Here is a 19,977-nt window from a genome sequence, read left to right on the forward strand (position 1 = left end):
TTTATGCATTTTTAAAACTGTGAACATTAACATATATATATGACACTGATAACTTTCAAAGTAAGATTTAACAAGTAGTTGGAGAGCAAATTTCAAAGAATGTCATGGGTCACAGTTCCACGTTTCAGCTGTTTCCATTATTGTAAAATATAACATATATACTGAAAGCTGTTAACTTTCAAAGTACAGCTCAACAAGCAGTTATACAGGTAATTTCAAAAACTGTTATGGGTCCCAGTTCCACAGTTTCAGAACTGGGAATTTTTTAAAAACCAGATCCATCATGAGTTAAAATTCAGGGCTACAGGGTTTTTACGTAATCTGGCTGATTTTGTATCTTTGTCTCTTTTCTTCTATGCTGAAAATCCAAGTTCTAAACTGAGCAAAGAATTGGTTTGCTTTATCCACAACACGCACACGCACTGCCTCAGAATCACGGGGCTCCACCAGGAGCGTGACGGCTGAGAGCAGTTCAAGGTTTCTTCTGTTTGGTTTTCCTCAGGGATTGCAAGTTTGCTCTCTCAGCAGCGATGGTAGCAGCTGGATGCTCATGTAATTTAATTTGTTGCTTTTTACTTCTGATTTGTATTATTTTTTAAATTTAAAATTCTTAAATTATATGAAACATTTACATGGTTGCAAAGTCCACTGTGCACACTAAGGTACCTTCCCGGGAGCCTTGCTTTATTCCGCACCTGTACCCCTGGGGACATCCTCTCCCCCACCACATGCTGTTTTCCTTTGCCTGTAAGTAACGCTTTCTTAGCTTCGTGACTTGTCTCCCTGTGGTTTTAAACGAGCTGAGGGGCATGCACATTTGGTTTCCCTCCCACCCTCTGGGACAGGTAGCGGCCTACCAGTCTCACCTTTCTCCACCATTCCCAGGGCTCCCAACTCCACCTGCTCCCCATGGTGCACCCAGAGGGGGGCCCCTGGAGGCTGGTGGGTTCTGAGCATGCCCCAGGGCGGCAGGAGGAGGAAACAGGCTGGCAGAGGGGCAGTCAGGTGCCAGCCTGGGCCCAGGGGCCTCCCAGGAGGGACATGCCCAGCACCCCTGCCCTCTGGGGACCGCGTCTAGGGTTCCAGCCGGGCCTGGGCTCGGAGGTCCCCAAAGCCCCTGACCCAGTGCGGATGTAGCTACGAATCCCTCTGCTCTGTGGCGTGGAGCCGGCACCTCCGGGGGTGTCAGAGCGCGTCACACTGTGCCTGGGGGCGCCCGAGAACCAGGCACAGAACCCGCTCCGGCATCTCCCGTGCTCATCCAGCCGTGCTCTGCCTTGTGGTGGAGTGCAGTCCTCACAGCAGGAAGCCCCCGGCACTCCCCAAATGCCCAGGACCCCCCATTACACGGCCCTAAGCCCTGCAGGAGGAGCCGCCCGTCCGAGGGCCAGGCCTGCCGGGGGTGGGGGCCACGCAGAGGATGGGCAGGAGGACGTGAGCTGGAGTTGGGTCTCTCACCCCAGCCAGGTGGGTGGTCCCCAGACAGCCCCCGGAAGTTAAGAGAGGAGCGCCTTCCCCAGGTGTAGCCTCACCCGGGCGTCTGGCGGGATTTAAAGCAGTCTAAAAATAATTAATGTTAATTAGGTAGCAGACAGACACGGCCTGGATATCGAGGTGGTACAGAAGCTTAAACAAGTGCCTGCGCCGCCCTGTGCCCTCAGACGCCCCGAGCCTGTGCGCACACGTCCGTCCAGATGTGGTCACTGCACTAGCACGCGCGGGTCCTGCTCCCTCACTGCTTTTCCCTCTTCACCATGGACCCCAGGGTTGTCCAGGTCGGGACACGAACGCTGCCTCATTCCGCCAACCGTGTGGCTCCCGTTTGGCTCCCGTTTGGCTCCCGTGTGGCTCCCGCGTGGCTCCCCCGTGGCTCCTGCATGCACGTGGCTGCCCCGTGACTTGTGCCCATGGAGCAGGGATGAGCTGCCTTCGCGTCCTCTCGGGAGCCACGTGCCTGGGGTGGGGCGCAGGCTCCGGGGCGGAGTGGGGTCCAGGAGCTGACCCGCCTGGAGCTGGGCGGTTGGGGGCCAGGCCCACCTCTCTGGGGTCCATGGGATTCGGGACGTGGAGACAGGTGGGGGTCACGGGGTCACGATGTTTGACCAACGCGCTTGCAGACTGAGAATTGTGGGGCAGCCCGTGAGAAGCAGGAGCTGGCGTGGAAACCCCTGGGTCTCCGTCTTCTGAGAAGCAGGACGGGGTGTGGTCGTGTCCCCTGTCCCTCACCATGGAGGGCCCAGCCCCTGCGACTCCCACATTCACAGCCCCCACCCATCTCCCAGGTGCCTTTAGCCCCGAGCCTGGCAGAGGAAGGTGGGGGGATGCGCCTGATTCCCCCGGGGCCAGCCCCCCATACACTGCCTTTAAGGGTTGGGTTTCCAGGGTCGGGAGCAAATCAAAGATAATAATGAAAGGAAATGCATCGGGCTTTGGCGGGCTCCCCCCCTCCCACTCTGGCACTCACAAACTCACTAACAGCACACATGCACTCACACACACACTAACACTCATGCACTCACAAACTCATGCACACATGCTTGTCCATAGACACACGCACACATGCACTCACGTGCACACTCACACACTCGTGAACTCATGCACACATGCGTGTACATAGACACACATACGCACCCACGTGCACACTCACACTCATGCACTCGTGAACTCATGCACACATGCATGCCCATAGACACACGCCATATGCACTCACATGCACACTAACACTCATGCACTCGTGAACTCATGCACACGTGCTTTTCCATTGACGCACGCACGCATACTCACACATGCACACATGAACTCACGCACACATGCGGGTACATAGACATGCACATATGCACTCATTTGCACACTCACACTCATGTACTCGTGAACTCATGCGCACATGCGTGTACACACGCACATATGCACTCACGTGCACACTCACTCGTGCACTCATGTGCGTGTGTGCATGCACACGCGCATGCATTGCATATTCACTCATACACCTACTCATACAGCCTCAAACACTTGCACATGCAGATGTCTATGCACATGCACATACACACTTTCTCTCACACGTACACACACTCACACAAACATGCACACAGTCACACACTCACTCCAGCCTAAGGATCCCTGCGTTGGGGGTCATGGTGGCTCGGAGCTCGGCCTCCCAGAGGAGCGTGTCCTTCAACACCCGTTCCTGGGGCCTTTGCTGAGCGACTACAGCCAGGGTGGGGTGGGTGGGGCGGGTGGGGCTGGGGGGCCCCCACCCCCTACTTCAGGCCTGACCGGGACGGATGTAGAGGGGGAGGCTGCAGGGAGCAGCCAGCAGCCGGAGGCCGGCGGGTCCGGGAAGGGAGCCGAGAAGCCAGAGAGACCGCCACGTGCATCACCGTGTGGCAGAAAAGCCCAGGAGCGAGGACGCCCGGCAGCCAGCCTGGAACGCCATGGTGTCCCGGGAGAAAGCACCGCCTTGCGGACGCCTGGGTTTCGGACTCTCCCAGCCTCACATCTGTGGGCGATGCACTCCTGTTGTTTAAGCCTACTCGTTGTGAGGTGTTTGCTTCCGCCGCCGGGAAATGAAGACGGGGAGCTCCAGGCATCCGTGTGTGTGCAGCCCGGGCCCGGGGGTGGCTGCTCCAGCCTGGCGTCCGTGGCTCACCCCGGCCCTGCTCACCTTTCCCCTGGGAGAAGGAGGGAGAGGAGGGGGCTGGCGAGGTTGGCCCTGGCCCCGGAAGCTCGGCCCTTCCCTCTGGACCTGGGGAGGGGCCGCCGGACGGGAGGGTCTCTGTGGCCGTCAGCGTCGGTGCCCGGTGCTGGCGCTCTCCGGCACTCACCCCCCTGATGCGTAGGCACACATGTGGACGGTTTCTGACTTGGGGTGGGGGGTCCGGCAGCTTCCTTGCGAAGGTGAGGCTCATGTAGGGTGAGCGTCAGCAGGTGGGGGACGCGGCTGAGGATGCCCAGCTCTGCACGTCCACACGCTGCTTGGCAAGGACGGTCCCACTTTGTACCTGGAGCCGAGGCCCCGGGGCCTCTGTGGTGCTGCCCCCAGCAGTGCAGAGGCTGCATCTTCCCGCAGAGCTGACCCAGGCCCCAAGGTGGGCAGGGGGCCCCGCCAAGCCCCCCTCCTGGCCTCCCAGGCTGGCCAGCCCGTCTATTCTTCCTCAAGAAATGAAACCCTTGGAGAGAGGTCCAAACCTGGGGCTCGAGAGGCCTCTGTCGGTAAGTCCAGGCTGATCTCCTCTGAACCCACGGCCAGAAGCTCTGGCGAGGTTTCCAGGCAGGCTCGTCTCCACCTGGGCCTCCTCCCTCCTACCCTCACGTCAAAACCGCTCGCTGCTCCAGGCCCTGCCGGCGGTGACCGGACCCCCGCGCGTGGACTCTGGCCACATGTGGCTCCCGAGCTGGTGCTGAGGCGGAGGGAAGGCGAGGGGGGCCGGGGTGGCTGGAGGAGGCCGAGGCACACAGGCCTGCTCAGGCCCCCACGTGTTTGCTGAGTGAGTGAGTGACGGCGGAGGGCATGGCCTGCGGGCTCCGAGTGGGTCGTGCGGTGGGGGGCACGTGTGCCGCCTGGGGTAGCTGGAAAGCTCCCTTTCTTTCTTTTTTGTAAAAAGTTAATTTTTCCACGAGTCCTAAAGTGATGCACGGTGTTCACAGGAAAACCCGGGGCCGTGCTGTTGACCCCGTGGAGGAGGAAGGGCCAGCCCCTGCTCCTGCCCTCGCCTGGTGCAGCCCTGCGGGCACAGGGGTGATGCTGCGGCTGACAGGAGGGTCCCGTCTCGCGACCCGTCTTAGGTTTGGTGAGCTGCTGTCTTCAGCGCCGTCCTGTGATCGCGCCCGATTCCATGTGCCGTCCACCTCGCGGGCACTTCGTGCTTCCGTGATGACCAGCGGCTCTGAGGGGCAGGCCGGCCCCCTGGTTTCATTGTGACATGCAGGGGTTGCCCTGCCGGTTCGGGGAATGTGTGTTTTTTAAATCTGCCACAAGTCCCTCGGGGCGGGTGCTGGGGGGCACCTGGGCCGAGGTTTGCCCCGATTCTCAGCAGCCTCCAGGTCCCGCCACGTCCCGCACACCAGTCCCGGGCCCGAGGACCCCACAGCCTGGGAGGCCCAGCAGGGGTTGACAGCCCTGTCCCTGCACCGGGGACACCAGGCCTGAGTCCTCGCTGGGTTATTTGGAAAATGGCAGCAAGTGGAGAGATGGTGCGAGGCCTCGCCTGGACCCCACGGGGCCTGAACACGAGCCTGCGGGGTGGCAGCCGGGCGAGCTGAGTGACACGGGGGGCAGCCGAGCCCCCGGAGAAGGGCCCGGGGTCCTTCAGAGCAGGCGCTCCTCACGGGGACGCGGGACCGCGCGGTGGACTTTGCCCCCTGCAGCGTGAAAACCACGTTGGTCAGGGGTGGCGTCGGGGGGCGGCTGTCCTGTGTCCCGTGTCCCGTGTCCCATGTCCCGTGTTCCGTGTCCCATGCCTGGATGTCATCCCCCTGCTGCCCAAGGGCCGCGAGCTGTTCTCTGTTCTGCGTCTCGACCTCGCGGCCGGTGGACGCATGTGTCCCCGCTTCAGTGACACCCCCACGTGCTTCTGAAGGTTTGAGACTTTTTTCAAACTAAAATGTTAAGAGAAAAAGAAAGGAAGTGTGAATGTGGTTTGCTTCCTCCGTTGCTGGGGCCCCCGGCTTATCGTTTGTCACGGTGACCAGCTTCACGGTGCTCTTTGCTTAAAAGTTGCTGAAGCACCCCTCCCCCCCTTTTTTTGTCCTAGGGGTTTCTCTAAAATGCAGGGTGCTGACGGGTGGCTGGAGGGACTGGGGGTTCCCCATCATGTGGTCCCTGGGTTTGGTCTCCCACCTGCCTGGGTCTGAGGTGCAGTTTTAGTTGGCCCCGGGGGTCCCGCCTGCCCCCTGCCCCCACTCAGGGTGGCCTGAGAGCTGGTCAGACCTGTTTGCTTCTTTGCAGGGCGGGTGGGGGTGTTTATCCATCAGGCCACCTCCAGCCGGAAATTCCCCAAGTTGGAAACGTGAGCCGATGAAAACACGGACAAAGCCGGGGGTCCTGAGCCTCTCAGCTGGGCTGGGGGCAGGGGCTCCGAGCCGTGAGCCTGTGGGCTTCTGGTCACAGGTGTCCGTCACCTGCTCGGCCGCGTGGCCCATGTGTTCAGTTTGCTAATGTTGCCATTTTGCAAATGCCAGAAATGGATCGGCTTTCATAAAGGGGGTTTATTTGGTTACACAGCTACGGTCTTAAATCCATAAAGTACCCAAAGTGAGGCCTCAGCAACAGGGCACCTTCACTGGAGAAAGGCCACTGGCCTCCAATACACCTCTGCTAGCTGGGGAGGCACGTGGCTGGCATCTGCTTGCTCCCAGGTTGTGTTTCAAAACAGCGTTCTTCAAAAGGTTTCTCTTAGCTGCAGCTCCAAAATGTCACTTTTAGCAGGCTCTGAGGTCCTTCTATTTGTGAGCTCTTTTATATGGCTCCAGTGATTTAATGAAGACCCACCCTGAATGGGGGGGGCAACACCTCCATGGAAATTATCCAATCAAATGTCTCACCCACAGTTGATTGTCACATCTCCATGGAAACAATCAATAGGTTCCAACCTCATCAACACTAATTCCTCTCCCTACAAGATTGCATCAGAGAACATGGCATTTTGGAGGACATAATACATCCCAGCCGGCACACCAAGTTACCTTGTCCCTCTTTGCTGCAGAGGCGGGAGGTGGGCAGGCTGCTGTGTCCGCAGCAGGTGGCCCAGCCCTGCAAGCAGCTGTCCCCTGGGTCCCTCTCGGAGGTCTCCCAGTGGGACCATCAGAGAAGCTTTTGCCTCAGGGCTGGTCCCACGGCTTGTGGATGGAGGGCCCTCCAGCAGTGCGGCCAACGCAGAGGCCTGGGGTCCTTGGAAGAGATGAGTGAAGTGGGGTGGTGGGCACTGCGGGGGGCTGGGGAGCATGTGCCCCTCCAGGGTGGGGAGCAGGCAGCGATGGCCACATGCTCGCTTAATGAGAGTGCAGCCCCTGTGCTGACAGATTGTCCATTTTCAAAAAAAAGAAAAGCCAGAATTTTGGATTTTCATGAGCTGTCAATTTTTAAACGTTAGGAGCTAACACTGGCACATGAAGAAATTGAGAGCTTGAAGAGATCAACAAGCACAAAGCAAATAAAAGATAACCAAAACCTTCCCTCCCATCGAGGCCCTAGCCCCGATGGCTTTACAGGTGAGTTTGTCAGACCTCAACCAACAGCCCCGTTCTTCCTTTTACAAAGTTGCTCCAGAAACTAGAAAATGAGAAAGTTGCTCGGCTCCTTGGATGAGACAGTGTAACCTTGATTCCACAACTCAAAAGGGCGTCTCAAGCAAAGAAAACGAGGGGCCTGTTTCACTAGGAATGTAGATGCAAAAATCCTAAATAGCCAAACAAAGCCAACCATGCATGCCTGGTGTGGGTTTGTGGCATCTCGATTACAAGGTCCAAACAGTCAGGCTGGAAAAATGTCACTGGAAGCCAAGAAGTGGACTTTTTCTAACATGGCACCTGGAGAGGGCAGCTGAGATAAAAAACAACAAAAACTGTTCCACATTATTTGAATCTCCTGTGTTGCACATTTAAACCAAGCTCCATTTGTAGGATATTTCCCAGAAATGCGGCAAGTTGGGATTCGTTGGCAGCTTTTTGATCTGGAGTGTCTCATGGGAAACACTGATTCCATCAGAACACACGGAAATCCTTATCTTTAGAGAGTCAAGTGTGGAAGGGAAGCTTCTGGCTGCGAAACGTGCGGACGCCTGCCAGGGGGGCTGAGCAGCCAAGAGCAGCTCGGGGCTTCCCATCGGACACCACAGCCCCGTCGGACGCCTCGGCCCTGCTGGACACCATGGCCCGCTGGACGCCACAGCCCCGTCGGACGCCTTGGCCCCGCTGGACGCCTCGGCCCCGCTGGACACTGCAGAACCCGGGAGTGGGCAGCGGGAAGTGGGCTGTGCTGGGTGGCCTCCGACCTGGTCCCAGGGGATCTGGAGAGGTGCGGCAGGCAGGGGGGTACTGCCCAGAGCGGGAATGTGGCGTCCATCCCCGAGCGCACGGCGGCCCCCGGCATCTCCTGGGAGGGGCTCCTCTCGGCCTGAGAGCCGGGGCTGCCGAGGCAGGCGGGTGGGGGCAGCTGGTGGTTGAGGCACAGACCGTGGGGCCTGCTGCCGGGTCCCCAGCTGTGCAGCCCGGTTCCCTGACTGAAGTGGGAGCAGGGGCAGGGCCAGCGTAGATGGCGGTTGTGTGATTCCGTGAGGAGTGACAGGAAACAGCGACGCGGAGTGGGGGGCTCAGCGTGGCCACAGGCCCGAGGGGGCGGGCGAATGTCCGAGTTAGGAACTGCTCCATGCAAGGGGCCCATGGGACGTCTCATCGTCTGCTTGGGCAGCTTGACTGCGAGACCGGTAATCTTAGCTCATACTGTATGCCTGGCATTGTGTCGTGCTGCAATTTATTACACCACATCACGTGGCATCACGTGGAGTGACACCGTGCTGTGTTATACTGCATCGTGTATCACATCATGTGACATGACACTGTGCTGTTATTACAGTGCATCATGTTATATCACATTATATGACGTTATGCGGCGTCACACCGTGCCCCGTCATTAGGTTACACGGCGTCACACCGTGCCGCGTCATCAGTTACAGCGTCACCCCGTGCCGCATCGTCAGTGTCACACGTGCCGCGTCGTCAGTTACAGTATCACACGTGCCGCATCGTCAGTTACGGTGTCACACGTGCTGCATCGTCAGTTAGTGTCGCCCCATGCCGCGTCGTCAGTGTCACACGTGCCGCGTCATCAGTTACAGTGTCACACGTGCCGCGTCGTCAGTTACAGTCACACGTGCCGCGTCGTCAGTTACAGTGTCACACGTGCCGCGTCGTCAGTTACAGTCACACGTGCCGCGTCGTCAGTTACAGTGTCACACGTGCCGCGTCGTCAGTTACAGTCACACGTGCCGCGTCGTCAGTTACAGTGTCACACGTGCCGTGTCGTCAGGTTACACTTGTCACACCGTGCCGCGTCGTCAGTTACAGTGTCACACGTGCCGCGTCGTCAGTTACAGTCACACGTTGCCGCGTCATCAGTTACAGTGTCACACGTGCCGCGTCGTCAGTTACAGTGTCACACGTGCCGCGTCGTCAGTTACAGTCACACGTGCCGTGTCATCAGTTACAGTGTCACACGTGCCGCGTCGTCAGTTACAGTGTCACACGTGCCGCGTCGTCAGTTACAGTCACACGTGCCGTGTCATCAGTTACAGTGTCACACGTGCCGTGTTGTCAGTTACAATGTCACACCGTGCCGTGTTGTGTCCCTGGACTGCGTACTTCACAGTCTTGCTGCCCCGGCGCTGCCATAACAAACACCACAAACGGGGTTAAAACACAAGGCCTTTGTCCTCCTGCCTTCCTGGGACCAGAACTCCGACTGCGGCGAGTGGCAGTGCCGCACTGCCCGTGGAGTCCGTGGGCTTCCTCGGCTCACGGCACCACTCGGCTCTGCCCATCTCGTGCCGTCTCCTCCCGCTGTGCATGGCCGTGTGCCCTTCTTGCGTGGACACGGGCGGATTGAGCAGCCGCGCTGGTGCAGCACAGCCTCGTTCCATCAGTCGCGTCTTCAGAATCCTGTTTCCAAAGGACCAGGGGTCACGACTCAACTCACGACATGGGCCGCGCTGTGCTGATCGTGTGTGTTGTAACGTGTAGAACACGCGTGTGCGACGGGTGGCACTGCTGTCCAGTGTGTGAACACACATGGTCCCGACCTGCTGGAGTGTGGCCGACGCTGCAACCCGAGGGCAGATGGCGGCTCTGCATTCACGGACGCGCGGCCTCTGCCCCTCCCCGTCCCGGCACTCGGGGCACCAGCCCCTCTCCATGCTGTGGCCCCTGACCTCACGGTCCCGTCCCCTGTGGTCCTCGCTGGCTCAGCTGCCCCACTGTGGCCCTCCCACCCCCGTCTCTGCTTGTCGGCCAGGAATCCCGTAGAGTCCCAGCCCGCAGATGAGCAAAGGAGACGCGGCCTGCTCTGCACTGCGCTGTTCGCCCTCCGAGCCCCGCGCCAGGTGACGGCCACCTTGGGGTGGGGGTCCCTCCTCCCCCACCCCCCGTCCACGCTGCCCTGAGAGCCTGCTGTCAGGGACATGCGGGTGGGCAGTGGGAGGAGGCCGGGAGCGACTGGCAGGGACCCCCAAGGGGCTCGTGGTCACCGAGGGGGAGGAGAGACGGGGAGAGGGCGGATGAGGGGCGAGAGCGGGGAAGGGGTACGGAGGGGAGGGCGGCTGTACTCTTGAGGAGAAACAGCTTCCGGGCTCTCCGCAGTCCCTGGCCAGGACAGGAAAAGGGTCCAGAGAAGGGATTCCTGACCTGTCTGACCCGTGGGGTCGGGGGACGGAGTCCGGGGCCGTGAGCGTGTGGGAGGGGCCCACCCCGCGGAGGACGTGGGCGAGCTGCCCGTGCGGCGCCTCACGCTTCCTCAGCAGCAGGATTTCCGGAAAGACGGCGTCCACGCCTCACAGCTTCCAACCCAGGGCAGCGCTGGGCAGTCGCTGTGGGGACCCTCCCCGGGCTCGCTGTCGAGGCCGTGACGGGGCACAGATGTTCCCGTCCCGCAGGTTGACGTTTCATGTGTGTTGATAACCGGCTCTGACCCAGCTGACACCAGGCGCACGACTCCACGTTTCGTGCTCCGCACCTGGAAAACCCCATTCTGGGTCCACACGGTTCCTCAGCTTGAGAAACCGCCCCGACCCGAAGTGACAAAACCAAATCAATAGTCTTCAATTCAACGGAAATGAACGTGTGTCTGGCACGCGGCTGCCATTGCCGGACTGATGCCAGGGGTCCTTGTGCGCGCCCCCGGCAGCTCCGGGTCACGGGACCACTGGGCTCGGCGCCCCCCTGACAAGCCGAGACCTGGATGGGGGCCCGTCCCACTGCCATTCGCCCGGAGGTGGCCGGTGTTCGCCGGCCTGGCCCTGGAGGTTGGGGTCTCTGCCTGGGGCTGACGCAGACGCCGAGGTGGGCTGGGGCCGCCCAGGCCTCCCCTGGCTCCCCAAGGCCTTTTCTGGGGCCCCCGTCTGCCCGCCCAGCTCTACAGCCCGGCCCCTCCCACGGGCTGCCTGACCTTGGCGAAGCACCTCAGCCGAGCCACGGGGGCGGCCGGACGACACGAGGCCCTTGGCCCCCCGGGTGAGGGGCGTGAGCCAGGCTGTCCACTCATCTGCATCTCACTCCAGACCTGCGTCCTGGGTGCTGCCGAGCAGCGACCCTCACACAGAAGGGGCTGGCCTGGGGTTTGTCAGAGGGGGGCGCAGCCCACATGTGGGTCCCCCGAAGTTCTGGGCCGAGGCGATTCCGGATTGGGGTATGAGGAGGCCGAGGCCTTTCCCTGCCGTCACCTGCTGAGAAGGCTTGGGTCGAAGGCCTCGGGAACCCCAGGGGACCAGGCTGCCCGAGGAGCCGAGGGGTGTCGGGGGCACCGGCAGTTCCCCGGGAAGGAGCGGGCCCATGTTCACTGCCCCCGCAGGGCTGGGTCCCTGCTGCTCCCGTCTCCGCGGGCCGGGACCTGGTGGCCAGGGAGTGCCCTGTGCGTGGGGGACAGTGGGCCCTGCGTGGGGACCCAGATCTTCCAGAAGGAGGCTCCCCCCACCTCTGTGCAGCGGACCCCAGCCCCCATTGCTGGGGGGAAATCAGACCCCGAGATGATGGGGGCACACCCGTGTCCACCTGCCTCCCCCTTCTTGGCCAACCCTGTGGCCACACCCCAGGCCCGGAGGACGAGGGATCGGTGGGTCCGGTGACTTCTGGCCCAGAGCCCCAGGCAGGAGTTAAAGGGATGCCTGGGTTTATGTGTCTTCATGTAAATATGTTTCAGAAAACATCACTTGGGGAGGTGGAAAAAGTTACAAAAGGATGCATTTATGTGAACATAAAGCCACTAGGTCACAACTGACCTTTTTCTTGGATGCATCAAATAAAGCACAAATAGCAGGTGCGGGGGGCTCGGTCAGCCCCCTACCACGGCCCTGGGGTGGGAGGGGTAGGTGCTTCCCTGCCGAGAGCAAACGGAGGCAAATACAGCAAAACGGCAACATCAGCCAGATCCGGGCGGTGGGTACACGGTGTCTGTTCTATTATTTTTGGCATTTTGGGGAAATATTTTATGGTTATAAGCTGGTGGTTTTTGAATTGTGAGGGAGGAATGAAATCGTTTCAAGAGCCCTGCACTGTGGTTTCCAGTCCCTGCACCAGCGGGCCAGGCGGCCGGGCCCCTCCGTGCCTCCGAAGCCCCCTGAGCCCCCCACCCACTGACCCCCGCCAGTATCCGAGAGGGATCACAGGAGACAGGAGGCTTCTTGGTGAAGTTGGGAGCCTCCCTCAAGAACATTCCTTATGGAGAACAGGCACTGCCCGGCCGGGAGCCGCCGTTCCTAGGGGAGGACGTGCAGCCTGAATCCCGGCCCAGCTCCTGCAGGCCGCATGGCCACCCCGAGCCTGGGTCAGCACCCGTGAACTCCTCAAATGTTTTACCAGAGCCTCCTTAAATGGTCAGGGCAGGAGGGCAGCCTAGTGGAGGTTCCAGCCCTGTGATGTGCTTGGAGCCCAGAGACGGGGTCTCAGAGGGGGTCGTTGCACTGTGGAAGGAGTCCTGGACACCTGTGTTAGGTGATGGTCCCTCCTTCCTGTCTTCTGCCAGCTCGGCCTCTGCACCCGTTGGCATCCTGTTTGCAAGGTCAGCGTCACAGATAATTTTAGAGATGCGAGTGCCTAGCTGGCTCAGGGCCCCCATGGGCGAGGCCCGAGGGTCGACTGGGAAAGGGGCTGCGTGGAGAGTTCTGGGGTGCTCCTCCCCCTGCAAGGCTCCCCCATAAAAATCAACAACAAGCAGAAAGCAGCCCTCGGGGTGGATGGCGGGCTCCAGGCATATCCACCACCTGTTGGTTTGTTTAACTGGAGTACAAAGCAGCATCTGGAGTGCAACCCCACTCGGTAAAAACCAGAATAGCAAAAACCAAGTGCACAGAGCAAGTCTGGAAGGTTATGTGCCAGGTGCTTACGGAGGTTACCCCAGCTCTGATCCTGCCCTGAGCAGACCCCAACCCTGGCCCTGGCCCTGATCCGGACCCAGACCCTGACCCAGACCCTGACCCTAGCCCTGACCCTGACCCTGACCCTGGCCCTGGCCCTGATCTGGATCCAGACCCTGACCCGGACCCTGACCCAGACCCTGACCCTGGCCCTGGCCCTGACCCAGACCCTGACTCTGACCCTGGCCATGACCCTGACCCAGACCCTGACCCTGGCCCTGGCCCTGACCCAGACCCTGACCCAGACCCTGACCCTGACCCAGACCCTGACCCTGGCCCTGGCCCTGACCCAGACCCTGACCCTGACCCTGACCCAGACCCAGACCCTGACCCTGACCCTGACCCAGACCCTGACCCAGACCCTGACCCCGACCCTGGCCCTGGCCCTGATCCGGACCCAGACCCTGACCCAGACCCTGACCCTGGCCCTGGCCCTGACCCAGACCCTGACCCAGACCCTGACCCAGACCCTGACCCTGACCCTGACCCAGACCCAGACCCTGACCCTCACCCTGACCCAGACCCAGACCCTCACCCTGACCCTGACCCAGACCCTGACCCAGACCCTGACCCTGACCCTGGCCCTGGCCCTGATCTGGACCCAGACCCTGACCCGGACCCTGACCCGGACCCTGACCATAGCCCTGACCCTGACCCAGACCCTGACTCAGACCCAGACCCTGACCCAGACCCTGACCCTGGCCCTGGCCCTGACCCAGACCCTGACTCTGACCCTGGTCATGACCCTGACCCAGACCCTGACCCTGGCCCTGGCCCTGACCCAGACCCTGACCCAGACCCTGACCCTGATCCAGACCCTGACCCTGGCCCTGGCCCTGACCCAGACCCTGACCCTGACCCTGGCCATGACCCTGACCCAGACTCTGACCCTGGCCCTGGCCCTGATCCGGACCCAGACCCTGACCCAGACCCTGACCCTCAACCTGACCCAGACCCAGACCCTCACCCTGACCCTGACCCAGACCCTGACCCTGGCCCTGGCCCTGACCCTGACCCTGACCCAGACCCAGACCCTGACCCTCACCCTGACCCAGACCCAGACCCTCACCCTGACCCTGACCCAGACCCTGACCCAGACCCTGACCCTGACCCTGGCCCTGGCCCTGATCTGGACCCAGACCCTGACCCGGACCCTGACCCGGACCCTGACCATAGCCCTGACCCTGACCCAGACCCTGACTCAGACCCAGACCCTGACCCAGACCCTGACCCTGGCCTTGGCCCTGACCCAGACCCTGACTCTGACCCTGGTCATGACCCTGACCCAGACCCTGACCCTGACCCAGACCCTGACCCAGACCCAGACCCTGACCCTGACCCAGACCCTGACCCTGGCCCTGGCCCTGACCCAGACCCTGACCCAGACCCTAACCCTGACCCTGACCCTGACCCAGAGCCAGACCCTGGCCCTGACCCTGACCCTGACCCAGAACCTGACCCTGACCCAGACCCTAACTCTCACCCTGACCCAGACCCTGACCCTGACCCTGACCCTGGCCCTGACCCTGACCCAGACCCTAACCCTGACCCTGGCCCTTGCCATGACCCTGACCCAGACCCTGACCCTGACCCAGACCCTGACCCTGATCCTGGCCCTGGCCATGACCCTGACCCAGACCAAGACCCTGACCGTGACCCTGGCCCTGGCCATGACCCTGACCCAGACCCTGACCCTGGCCCTGACCCTGATCCTGGCCATGACCCTGGCCCTGACCCTGGCCCTGATCCAGACCCTGGCCCTGGCCCTGACCCTGGCCCTGGCCATGACCCAGACCCTGGCCCTGGCCATGACCCAGACCCTGACCCTGACCCTGACCCAGACCCTGGCCCTGACCCTGACCCAGACCCTGACCCTGATCCTGGCCCTAGCCATGACCCTGACCCAGACCAAGACCCTGACCCTGACCCTGAGCCAGACACTGACCCTGGCCCTGGCCCTGGCCATGACACTGACCCGGACCCTGACCCAGACTCTGACCCTGACCCTGGCCCTGGCCCTGGCCCTGACCCTGATTCTGGCCTTGACCCTGACCCTGACCCAGACTCTGGCCCTGGCCCTGATCCTGGCCTTGACCCTGACCCTGACCCAGACCCTGACCCTGACCCTGGCCCTGGCCCTGACCCTGACCCTGACCCTGATCCAGACCCTGGCCCTGACCCTGGCCCTGACCCTGACCCTGACCCTGACCCTGACCCAGACCCTGACCCTGGCCCTGACCCTGACCCTGACCCTGACCCTGACCCTGACCCAGACCCTGACCCTGACCCTGGCCCTGACCCTGACCCTGACCCTGATCCAGACCCTGGCCCTGGCCCTGACCCTGACCCTGGCCCTTATGTGCCGAGGTGCCTGTGTGGTTATCTCTGGTCGGCTGGGACTGTGAAGGATTCTTAACTTATGTGGATTGTCTGGTTTTCCCTGAGGAACACGAGTTGCTTTTGAGACGAACAAGCGGGAGCAGCGCAGCTCGGTGTTGAGTGTCGGCTGAGGGGGCGGCGTGTGAACTGCCCGGGCCCCGGCGCCCACGCAGGATGTGTTTTGTTTTTGCAGTGACATCTTCGACGCCATGTTCCCGGTCACGCACATCGCGGGGGAGACGGTCATCCAGCAAGGTGGGTCCCCCAGGCCAGGCTGCGGCACCGTGTCCACCGACGAGACGCGGCACGAGGCGTCTCAGCAATGGCCTCGTTGTTGAGAAAGGTTGACGTGCCTGGCGGCCGTGAGGCTGCAGAGACTGAAGGGAAACGGAGACACCGTGGCTCAGTGTCTTGATGTCTGTATCATGTGTATCTTTTTTCTCGTTACAGGGGACGAAGGAGATAATTTCTACGTAATTGATCAAGGAGAAGTAGACGTGAGTATCTTTGAACGGTTTCTGGAAAATACAGCCCCTCTCTACTTTGGGTTTTGAGAGCTTGTGAGACCCTGCAACGCCGGGTCACTCCCGAGTGGGTTTGGAAAGAGCCCCTCGGAGCGGCCCGTCCTGGTCAGGGGTGAAGGTGTGGGGAGTGCGGCGTGCGTGGAGCCACTGCTCGCGGCCGCTTCCGTGTGCTTCCCCTGCACACGGACTCTGTCGGGGTTCGAGGCTGCACGTTTTTGTGGTTCTGTTTTACTCCACATCCCCCAACACAATCCACTGACCCTCCTCGACTTCACAGGCTGTTAACGTTCTTAAAAGTAGCTGGAGAGGTGCCGACTCTGTAATGGCCACGCTGCGTCCTGCTCCTCCGATACCCCAGCTCTCCCAGCTGTGCCTCCCGGGAGACTGTTTTCTTCTCCTTTTTCTCAGCCTCCCAGATCTATTTCCGTCTTTCCTGGTCAGCACTTTCCTCCAGCCGCTCCAGGAGGCAGAACGCGCGTTCCCAGGAGCCGCCTCCTCAGCTGCCCCAGCCTCCCCCACGCCGTCCACCAGGGTCCTGGCTGCTGCTGGTGATGCCCCTGGGCCCTGGGCCCACGCCTCGGCTCCCCGCTGCTCTGCGTTGGCCCCATGAGCTGCTCCCCACCTGCAGCCGGGGCCTTGTGAGAACCCCCCTGACGGGGCCATCCCAGCACTGTGGGGCCAAGGGGTTCAGGACACCCCAGGGAGGCCCCAAACGCCCACCGCTGCCCCAGCTGGCTCTGGAATCATCTGTGGGACTCAGGACCGCAGCGCCAGGGGCAGCTCGTCTGCAGACCCCTGCCAGCCCTGTCAAGCTGGGCCCTCACCCTGACTCGCACACGGGCCTCGCTTGCCATTGCCTGGGGGCCGTCCCCCCGGCCGGCTGCCCAGCAGAGTCATTCCAAGCCTTGACCTCGGTTCCCACGTCCCTGTTCCTCCCGAGCTATTTTCGGGGTGGGCATTTATTTATTTCCGTGTCAAGCCCCTGTCATCGTCGGGTTTCTGGGAACTCGAGCAGGTTCACCCTCGCTTCCGAGAGCCGGCTGCACAGGAAATCAGATGACTCACCACCCTGCCGCCTGGGCGAGGGGATGTGTGAGCCGGTTCGGACACAGAGGTCTGGGTTTCCTCTGGTCGTGGTGCTCTCCGTGCTGAGCCTCGGGGTAGGTCTTCGTGCCTGGGGACCTCCGGTCTCGCCCAAGAAGGAAACCGAGGCAGGAGCGGCTGGCCGCAGGGCTGCGAGACCACAGAGGAAGTCTGGAGGGGGCGGATTAGAAGGCAGAGCTGGCGGCTTCCGACCCCAGGCTCGGCTGCCAGGCCTCAGTCACCTCCTGCTGGCTCTGCTTCAGGTTTAAAAAAAGCCTCCCAGCCCAGGAAACGGAGAAGACAGACTTGGACACAGCTGTGGCCCCAGGGGCACTGCTGCCCAGCCCGGGCCCGTCCCGGGAGTGTCCCTGGGGACCCTGCTGTGCCTCGGCATCTGGGCCGAGCCGTGAGCCCCTCCCCAGGCCTGGTGGGGCCCCGGGCGCGGCTTCCAGGCCAGCGTGGCCCCTGGTGGGGTCCGAGGGCTCCTCCCCAGTGACCTCTGTCCTGGAGCTTCCTGCCCTCTCCTCCCCATCCCTTTCTGGTGTTTCGTTCTCATGTGTTTATGGAGCACTTGCTCTGTCCCAGGCACTCGCTCGGCCCTGCAAACACACTTGAGCATGGGACGGGCGTCACTGCTGCCCCTGGGGGGTAGGAGCATGATGAGGGAGACCCGCCATCCAAAGGAAATCGGTGAAGGGCTGTTGTGCCCGCTTTGCCCCGTCCTTGCTCTGCCTGGTGAACTCCTACTCATCCTGCAAGACCCAGCCTGGGCCCGCTCCTCCCAGCCAGGCAGAACCACTCCGAGCTGCTCTTGGATAAATGCCGAATTGGAGGTGCATGGCCGCGTCCCTGATCATTCCCCATCTGGGCTGGGGGCTCCACCGAGCGCCAGGTCTTGGCACATGTCCCCTGCCCCCCAGAATGTTCTTCCCTCTTCTGTGTTCACTGAGTCATACCCGTCTTCCAGTTCAATCTGAAAGACGTTTCTAAAGTGTGTCACCAGATCTTGGAGTAGCAGTGACGGGAAATGACCCTGGGGGGTGCCCATGCCCCTGTTCCAGGTTCTCCCCAATAGAGACGTGGGAAAGGAGGGCTCTGCCCCCGGAGTTCTTTGCTGCTCCTTTCATGGGGCAGGAGGGCCTGACATCAGGGTCTCAGGAGAACTTCCTTCCCAGCAGAGTGGAGTGGCCCAAACCCCAGGGGGCTGGGGATCGCTGGGCCCTGGTCACTTGTGCTCCTGAGCCGCGTCATTTCCCAGTCAGACTCGGGGAGACTGAATGAGAGAGCAGCTGGCTGCACGGAGCTGGGGCTCTGCCGTGCTGGGACCCCCCTCCCCGGCTTCCTGGTGATGCCTCACCCGGTGCCCTCAGCCCCTCGCCCCCACCATGCTGCACACTCCCCCACTGCCCCTCAGAACCCCCGTGTGCACCCCCAGGAGCTGGACCACCCTGCCCCCGGCTGCACCCCAGCGACACCCAGGGCACCCACCGGGACAGCCCTCAGCCCCAGGACCCACGACCACCCCGGGAGCAGGTGCCCGGACCTGCCGAGGGCTCCGAGGACCCCGGCACCCTGCGTGTCCTGAGCGGCTCCCCCTTCCCTGACGCGGCTTCACACTCACATCCCCCCAGGTGGGCCCCTCCCACGCCACTCCCCCCAGGACCCCCGCAGCTCCGGGAGACCCGGGAGCCACTGGGGCAGGGCTGGCCTCGCCTTCTCCCACCGTCTCTGACACACAGCCTCGGAGCTGGTCTCTCCCGCCTGGGGACGTGTGCAGGCAGTTTTGCGAAGGGAAAAAGTGAGGTCACCTCGTAACCGGAGTTCCCCAAATACATTGTCTTGGCAGAGGCTCCTCCCTCCCTGCCTGCCCGCTCGCCCGGCCCCGGCAGCTATGAGCCGCTTTGGGCCCTCGCCGGGCCCCGGGGCCTGTGCCCGGAAGCCCACTTCCTGGCTCCCGGCTTGAATTTGGGACGGCCGGGTTCCCTGACGGCAAGGCCATGGCTCAGGGCCCCACCCCATGAGACGGTGCGCCAGGCTGGGGTGCACACCCCGTCCATCCCCGGGGGCCCCGTGCGGACGGGGAGGGCCGGAGGGCGACATTTAGAGGCATCACAGGGTGCCCAGTCGGGAATCGGGGATGAAAAAGTGGCACGTTGGGTCGCCGGGGTGAGTCGTGGGACATGGACTGTAGTTGCTGTCACTGCCCCTCACTGCCCCTCCCGTGGCCGCCCCCGGCCCCTGCGAGGCCTCCGGGGTGCGTTCTTTTGCTTATTTCTGTCAACGGCCTGTGCTGAGCTGGAGCGCAGAGGAGATGGTGCAGCTGGGACCCCGGGGTTCTAGAACGTTCCAGGGCTCCACGTGGGGTTTCTGGTGGGGGCGTTTGCAGGCTACGTGGTGCGGGCTTCAGTGGGGTGAGAGGGGAGAGGGGAAGGGGCGGAGAGAGGCTGGGCCGCCAGCTGCACAGCCGTGCCCCGTGCAGCGCCCGAGACCGGCCTTGTCAGCGGCGCGTCAGGCTGTGGCTGTGCCGGAGCAACCCTCCCCTTCTGCCGCCGGCCAGGTGACTGGATGCCAAGAGCACGAGTTTGGGTTGAAATTACGGTTTTCCAGGGAGACGCCGAGAGTGCCTGCTGCAGCGTGAGCTGCCAAGAGCTCTAATCCACTTTTCTAGGTATAAAAATATCTTCCATTGTGTTCTATTTGTGAAGCACAGCTTTTCTACTTTAAAGGACACGCGGTGGCCTGCTCCACGGGCTGGGGACATCAGTTCAGCTCTGGCCCCGTCGGAGGCCCCATCTGTTCCTAACTGCTCGCAGCCTCTGCTGTTTCGGAGGCTCCCTCCTCAGTGCCGGGCTCCGGGCCTCCCCTTTGCCTCAGGG

General features: G+C 61.8%; 1 protein-coding gene across 4 annotated transcripts in view; it reads left to right on the forward strand.

The window, feature by feature from the left end:
- Positions 1–19,977, forward strand: part of PRKAR1B (protein kinase cAMP-dependent type I regulatory subunit beta) — a 112,716-nt gene that overhangs the window by 63,340 nt on the left and 29,399 nt on the right. For all 4 annotated transcript variants that reach the window (XM_037814073.1, XM_037814075.1, XM_037814071.1 and 1 more), the window contains 2 exons: positions 15,688–15,749; positions 15,945–15,991. In XM_037814073.1, the coding sequence (XP_037670001.1) occupies positions 15,688–15,749; positions 15,945–15,991 (109 nt within the window). The remainder of the gene's footprint in view (positions 1–15,687; positions 15,750–15,944; positions 15,992–19,977) is intronic.

This window comes from Choloepus didactylus, chromosome 21, assembly GCF_015220235.1.
Source record: "Choloepus didactylus isolate mChoDid1 chromosome 21, mChoDid1.pri, whole genome shotgun sequence".
In the NCBI taxonomy this organism is placed as follows: Eukaryota; Metazoa; Chordata; class Mammalia; order Pilosa; family Megalonychidae; genus Choloepus; species Choloepus didactylus.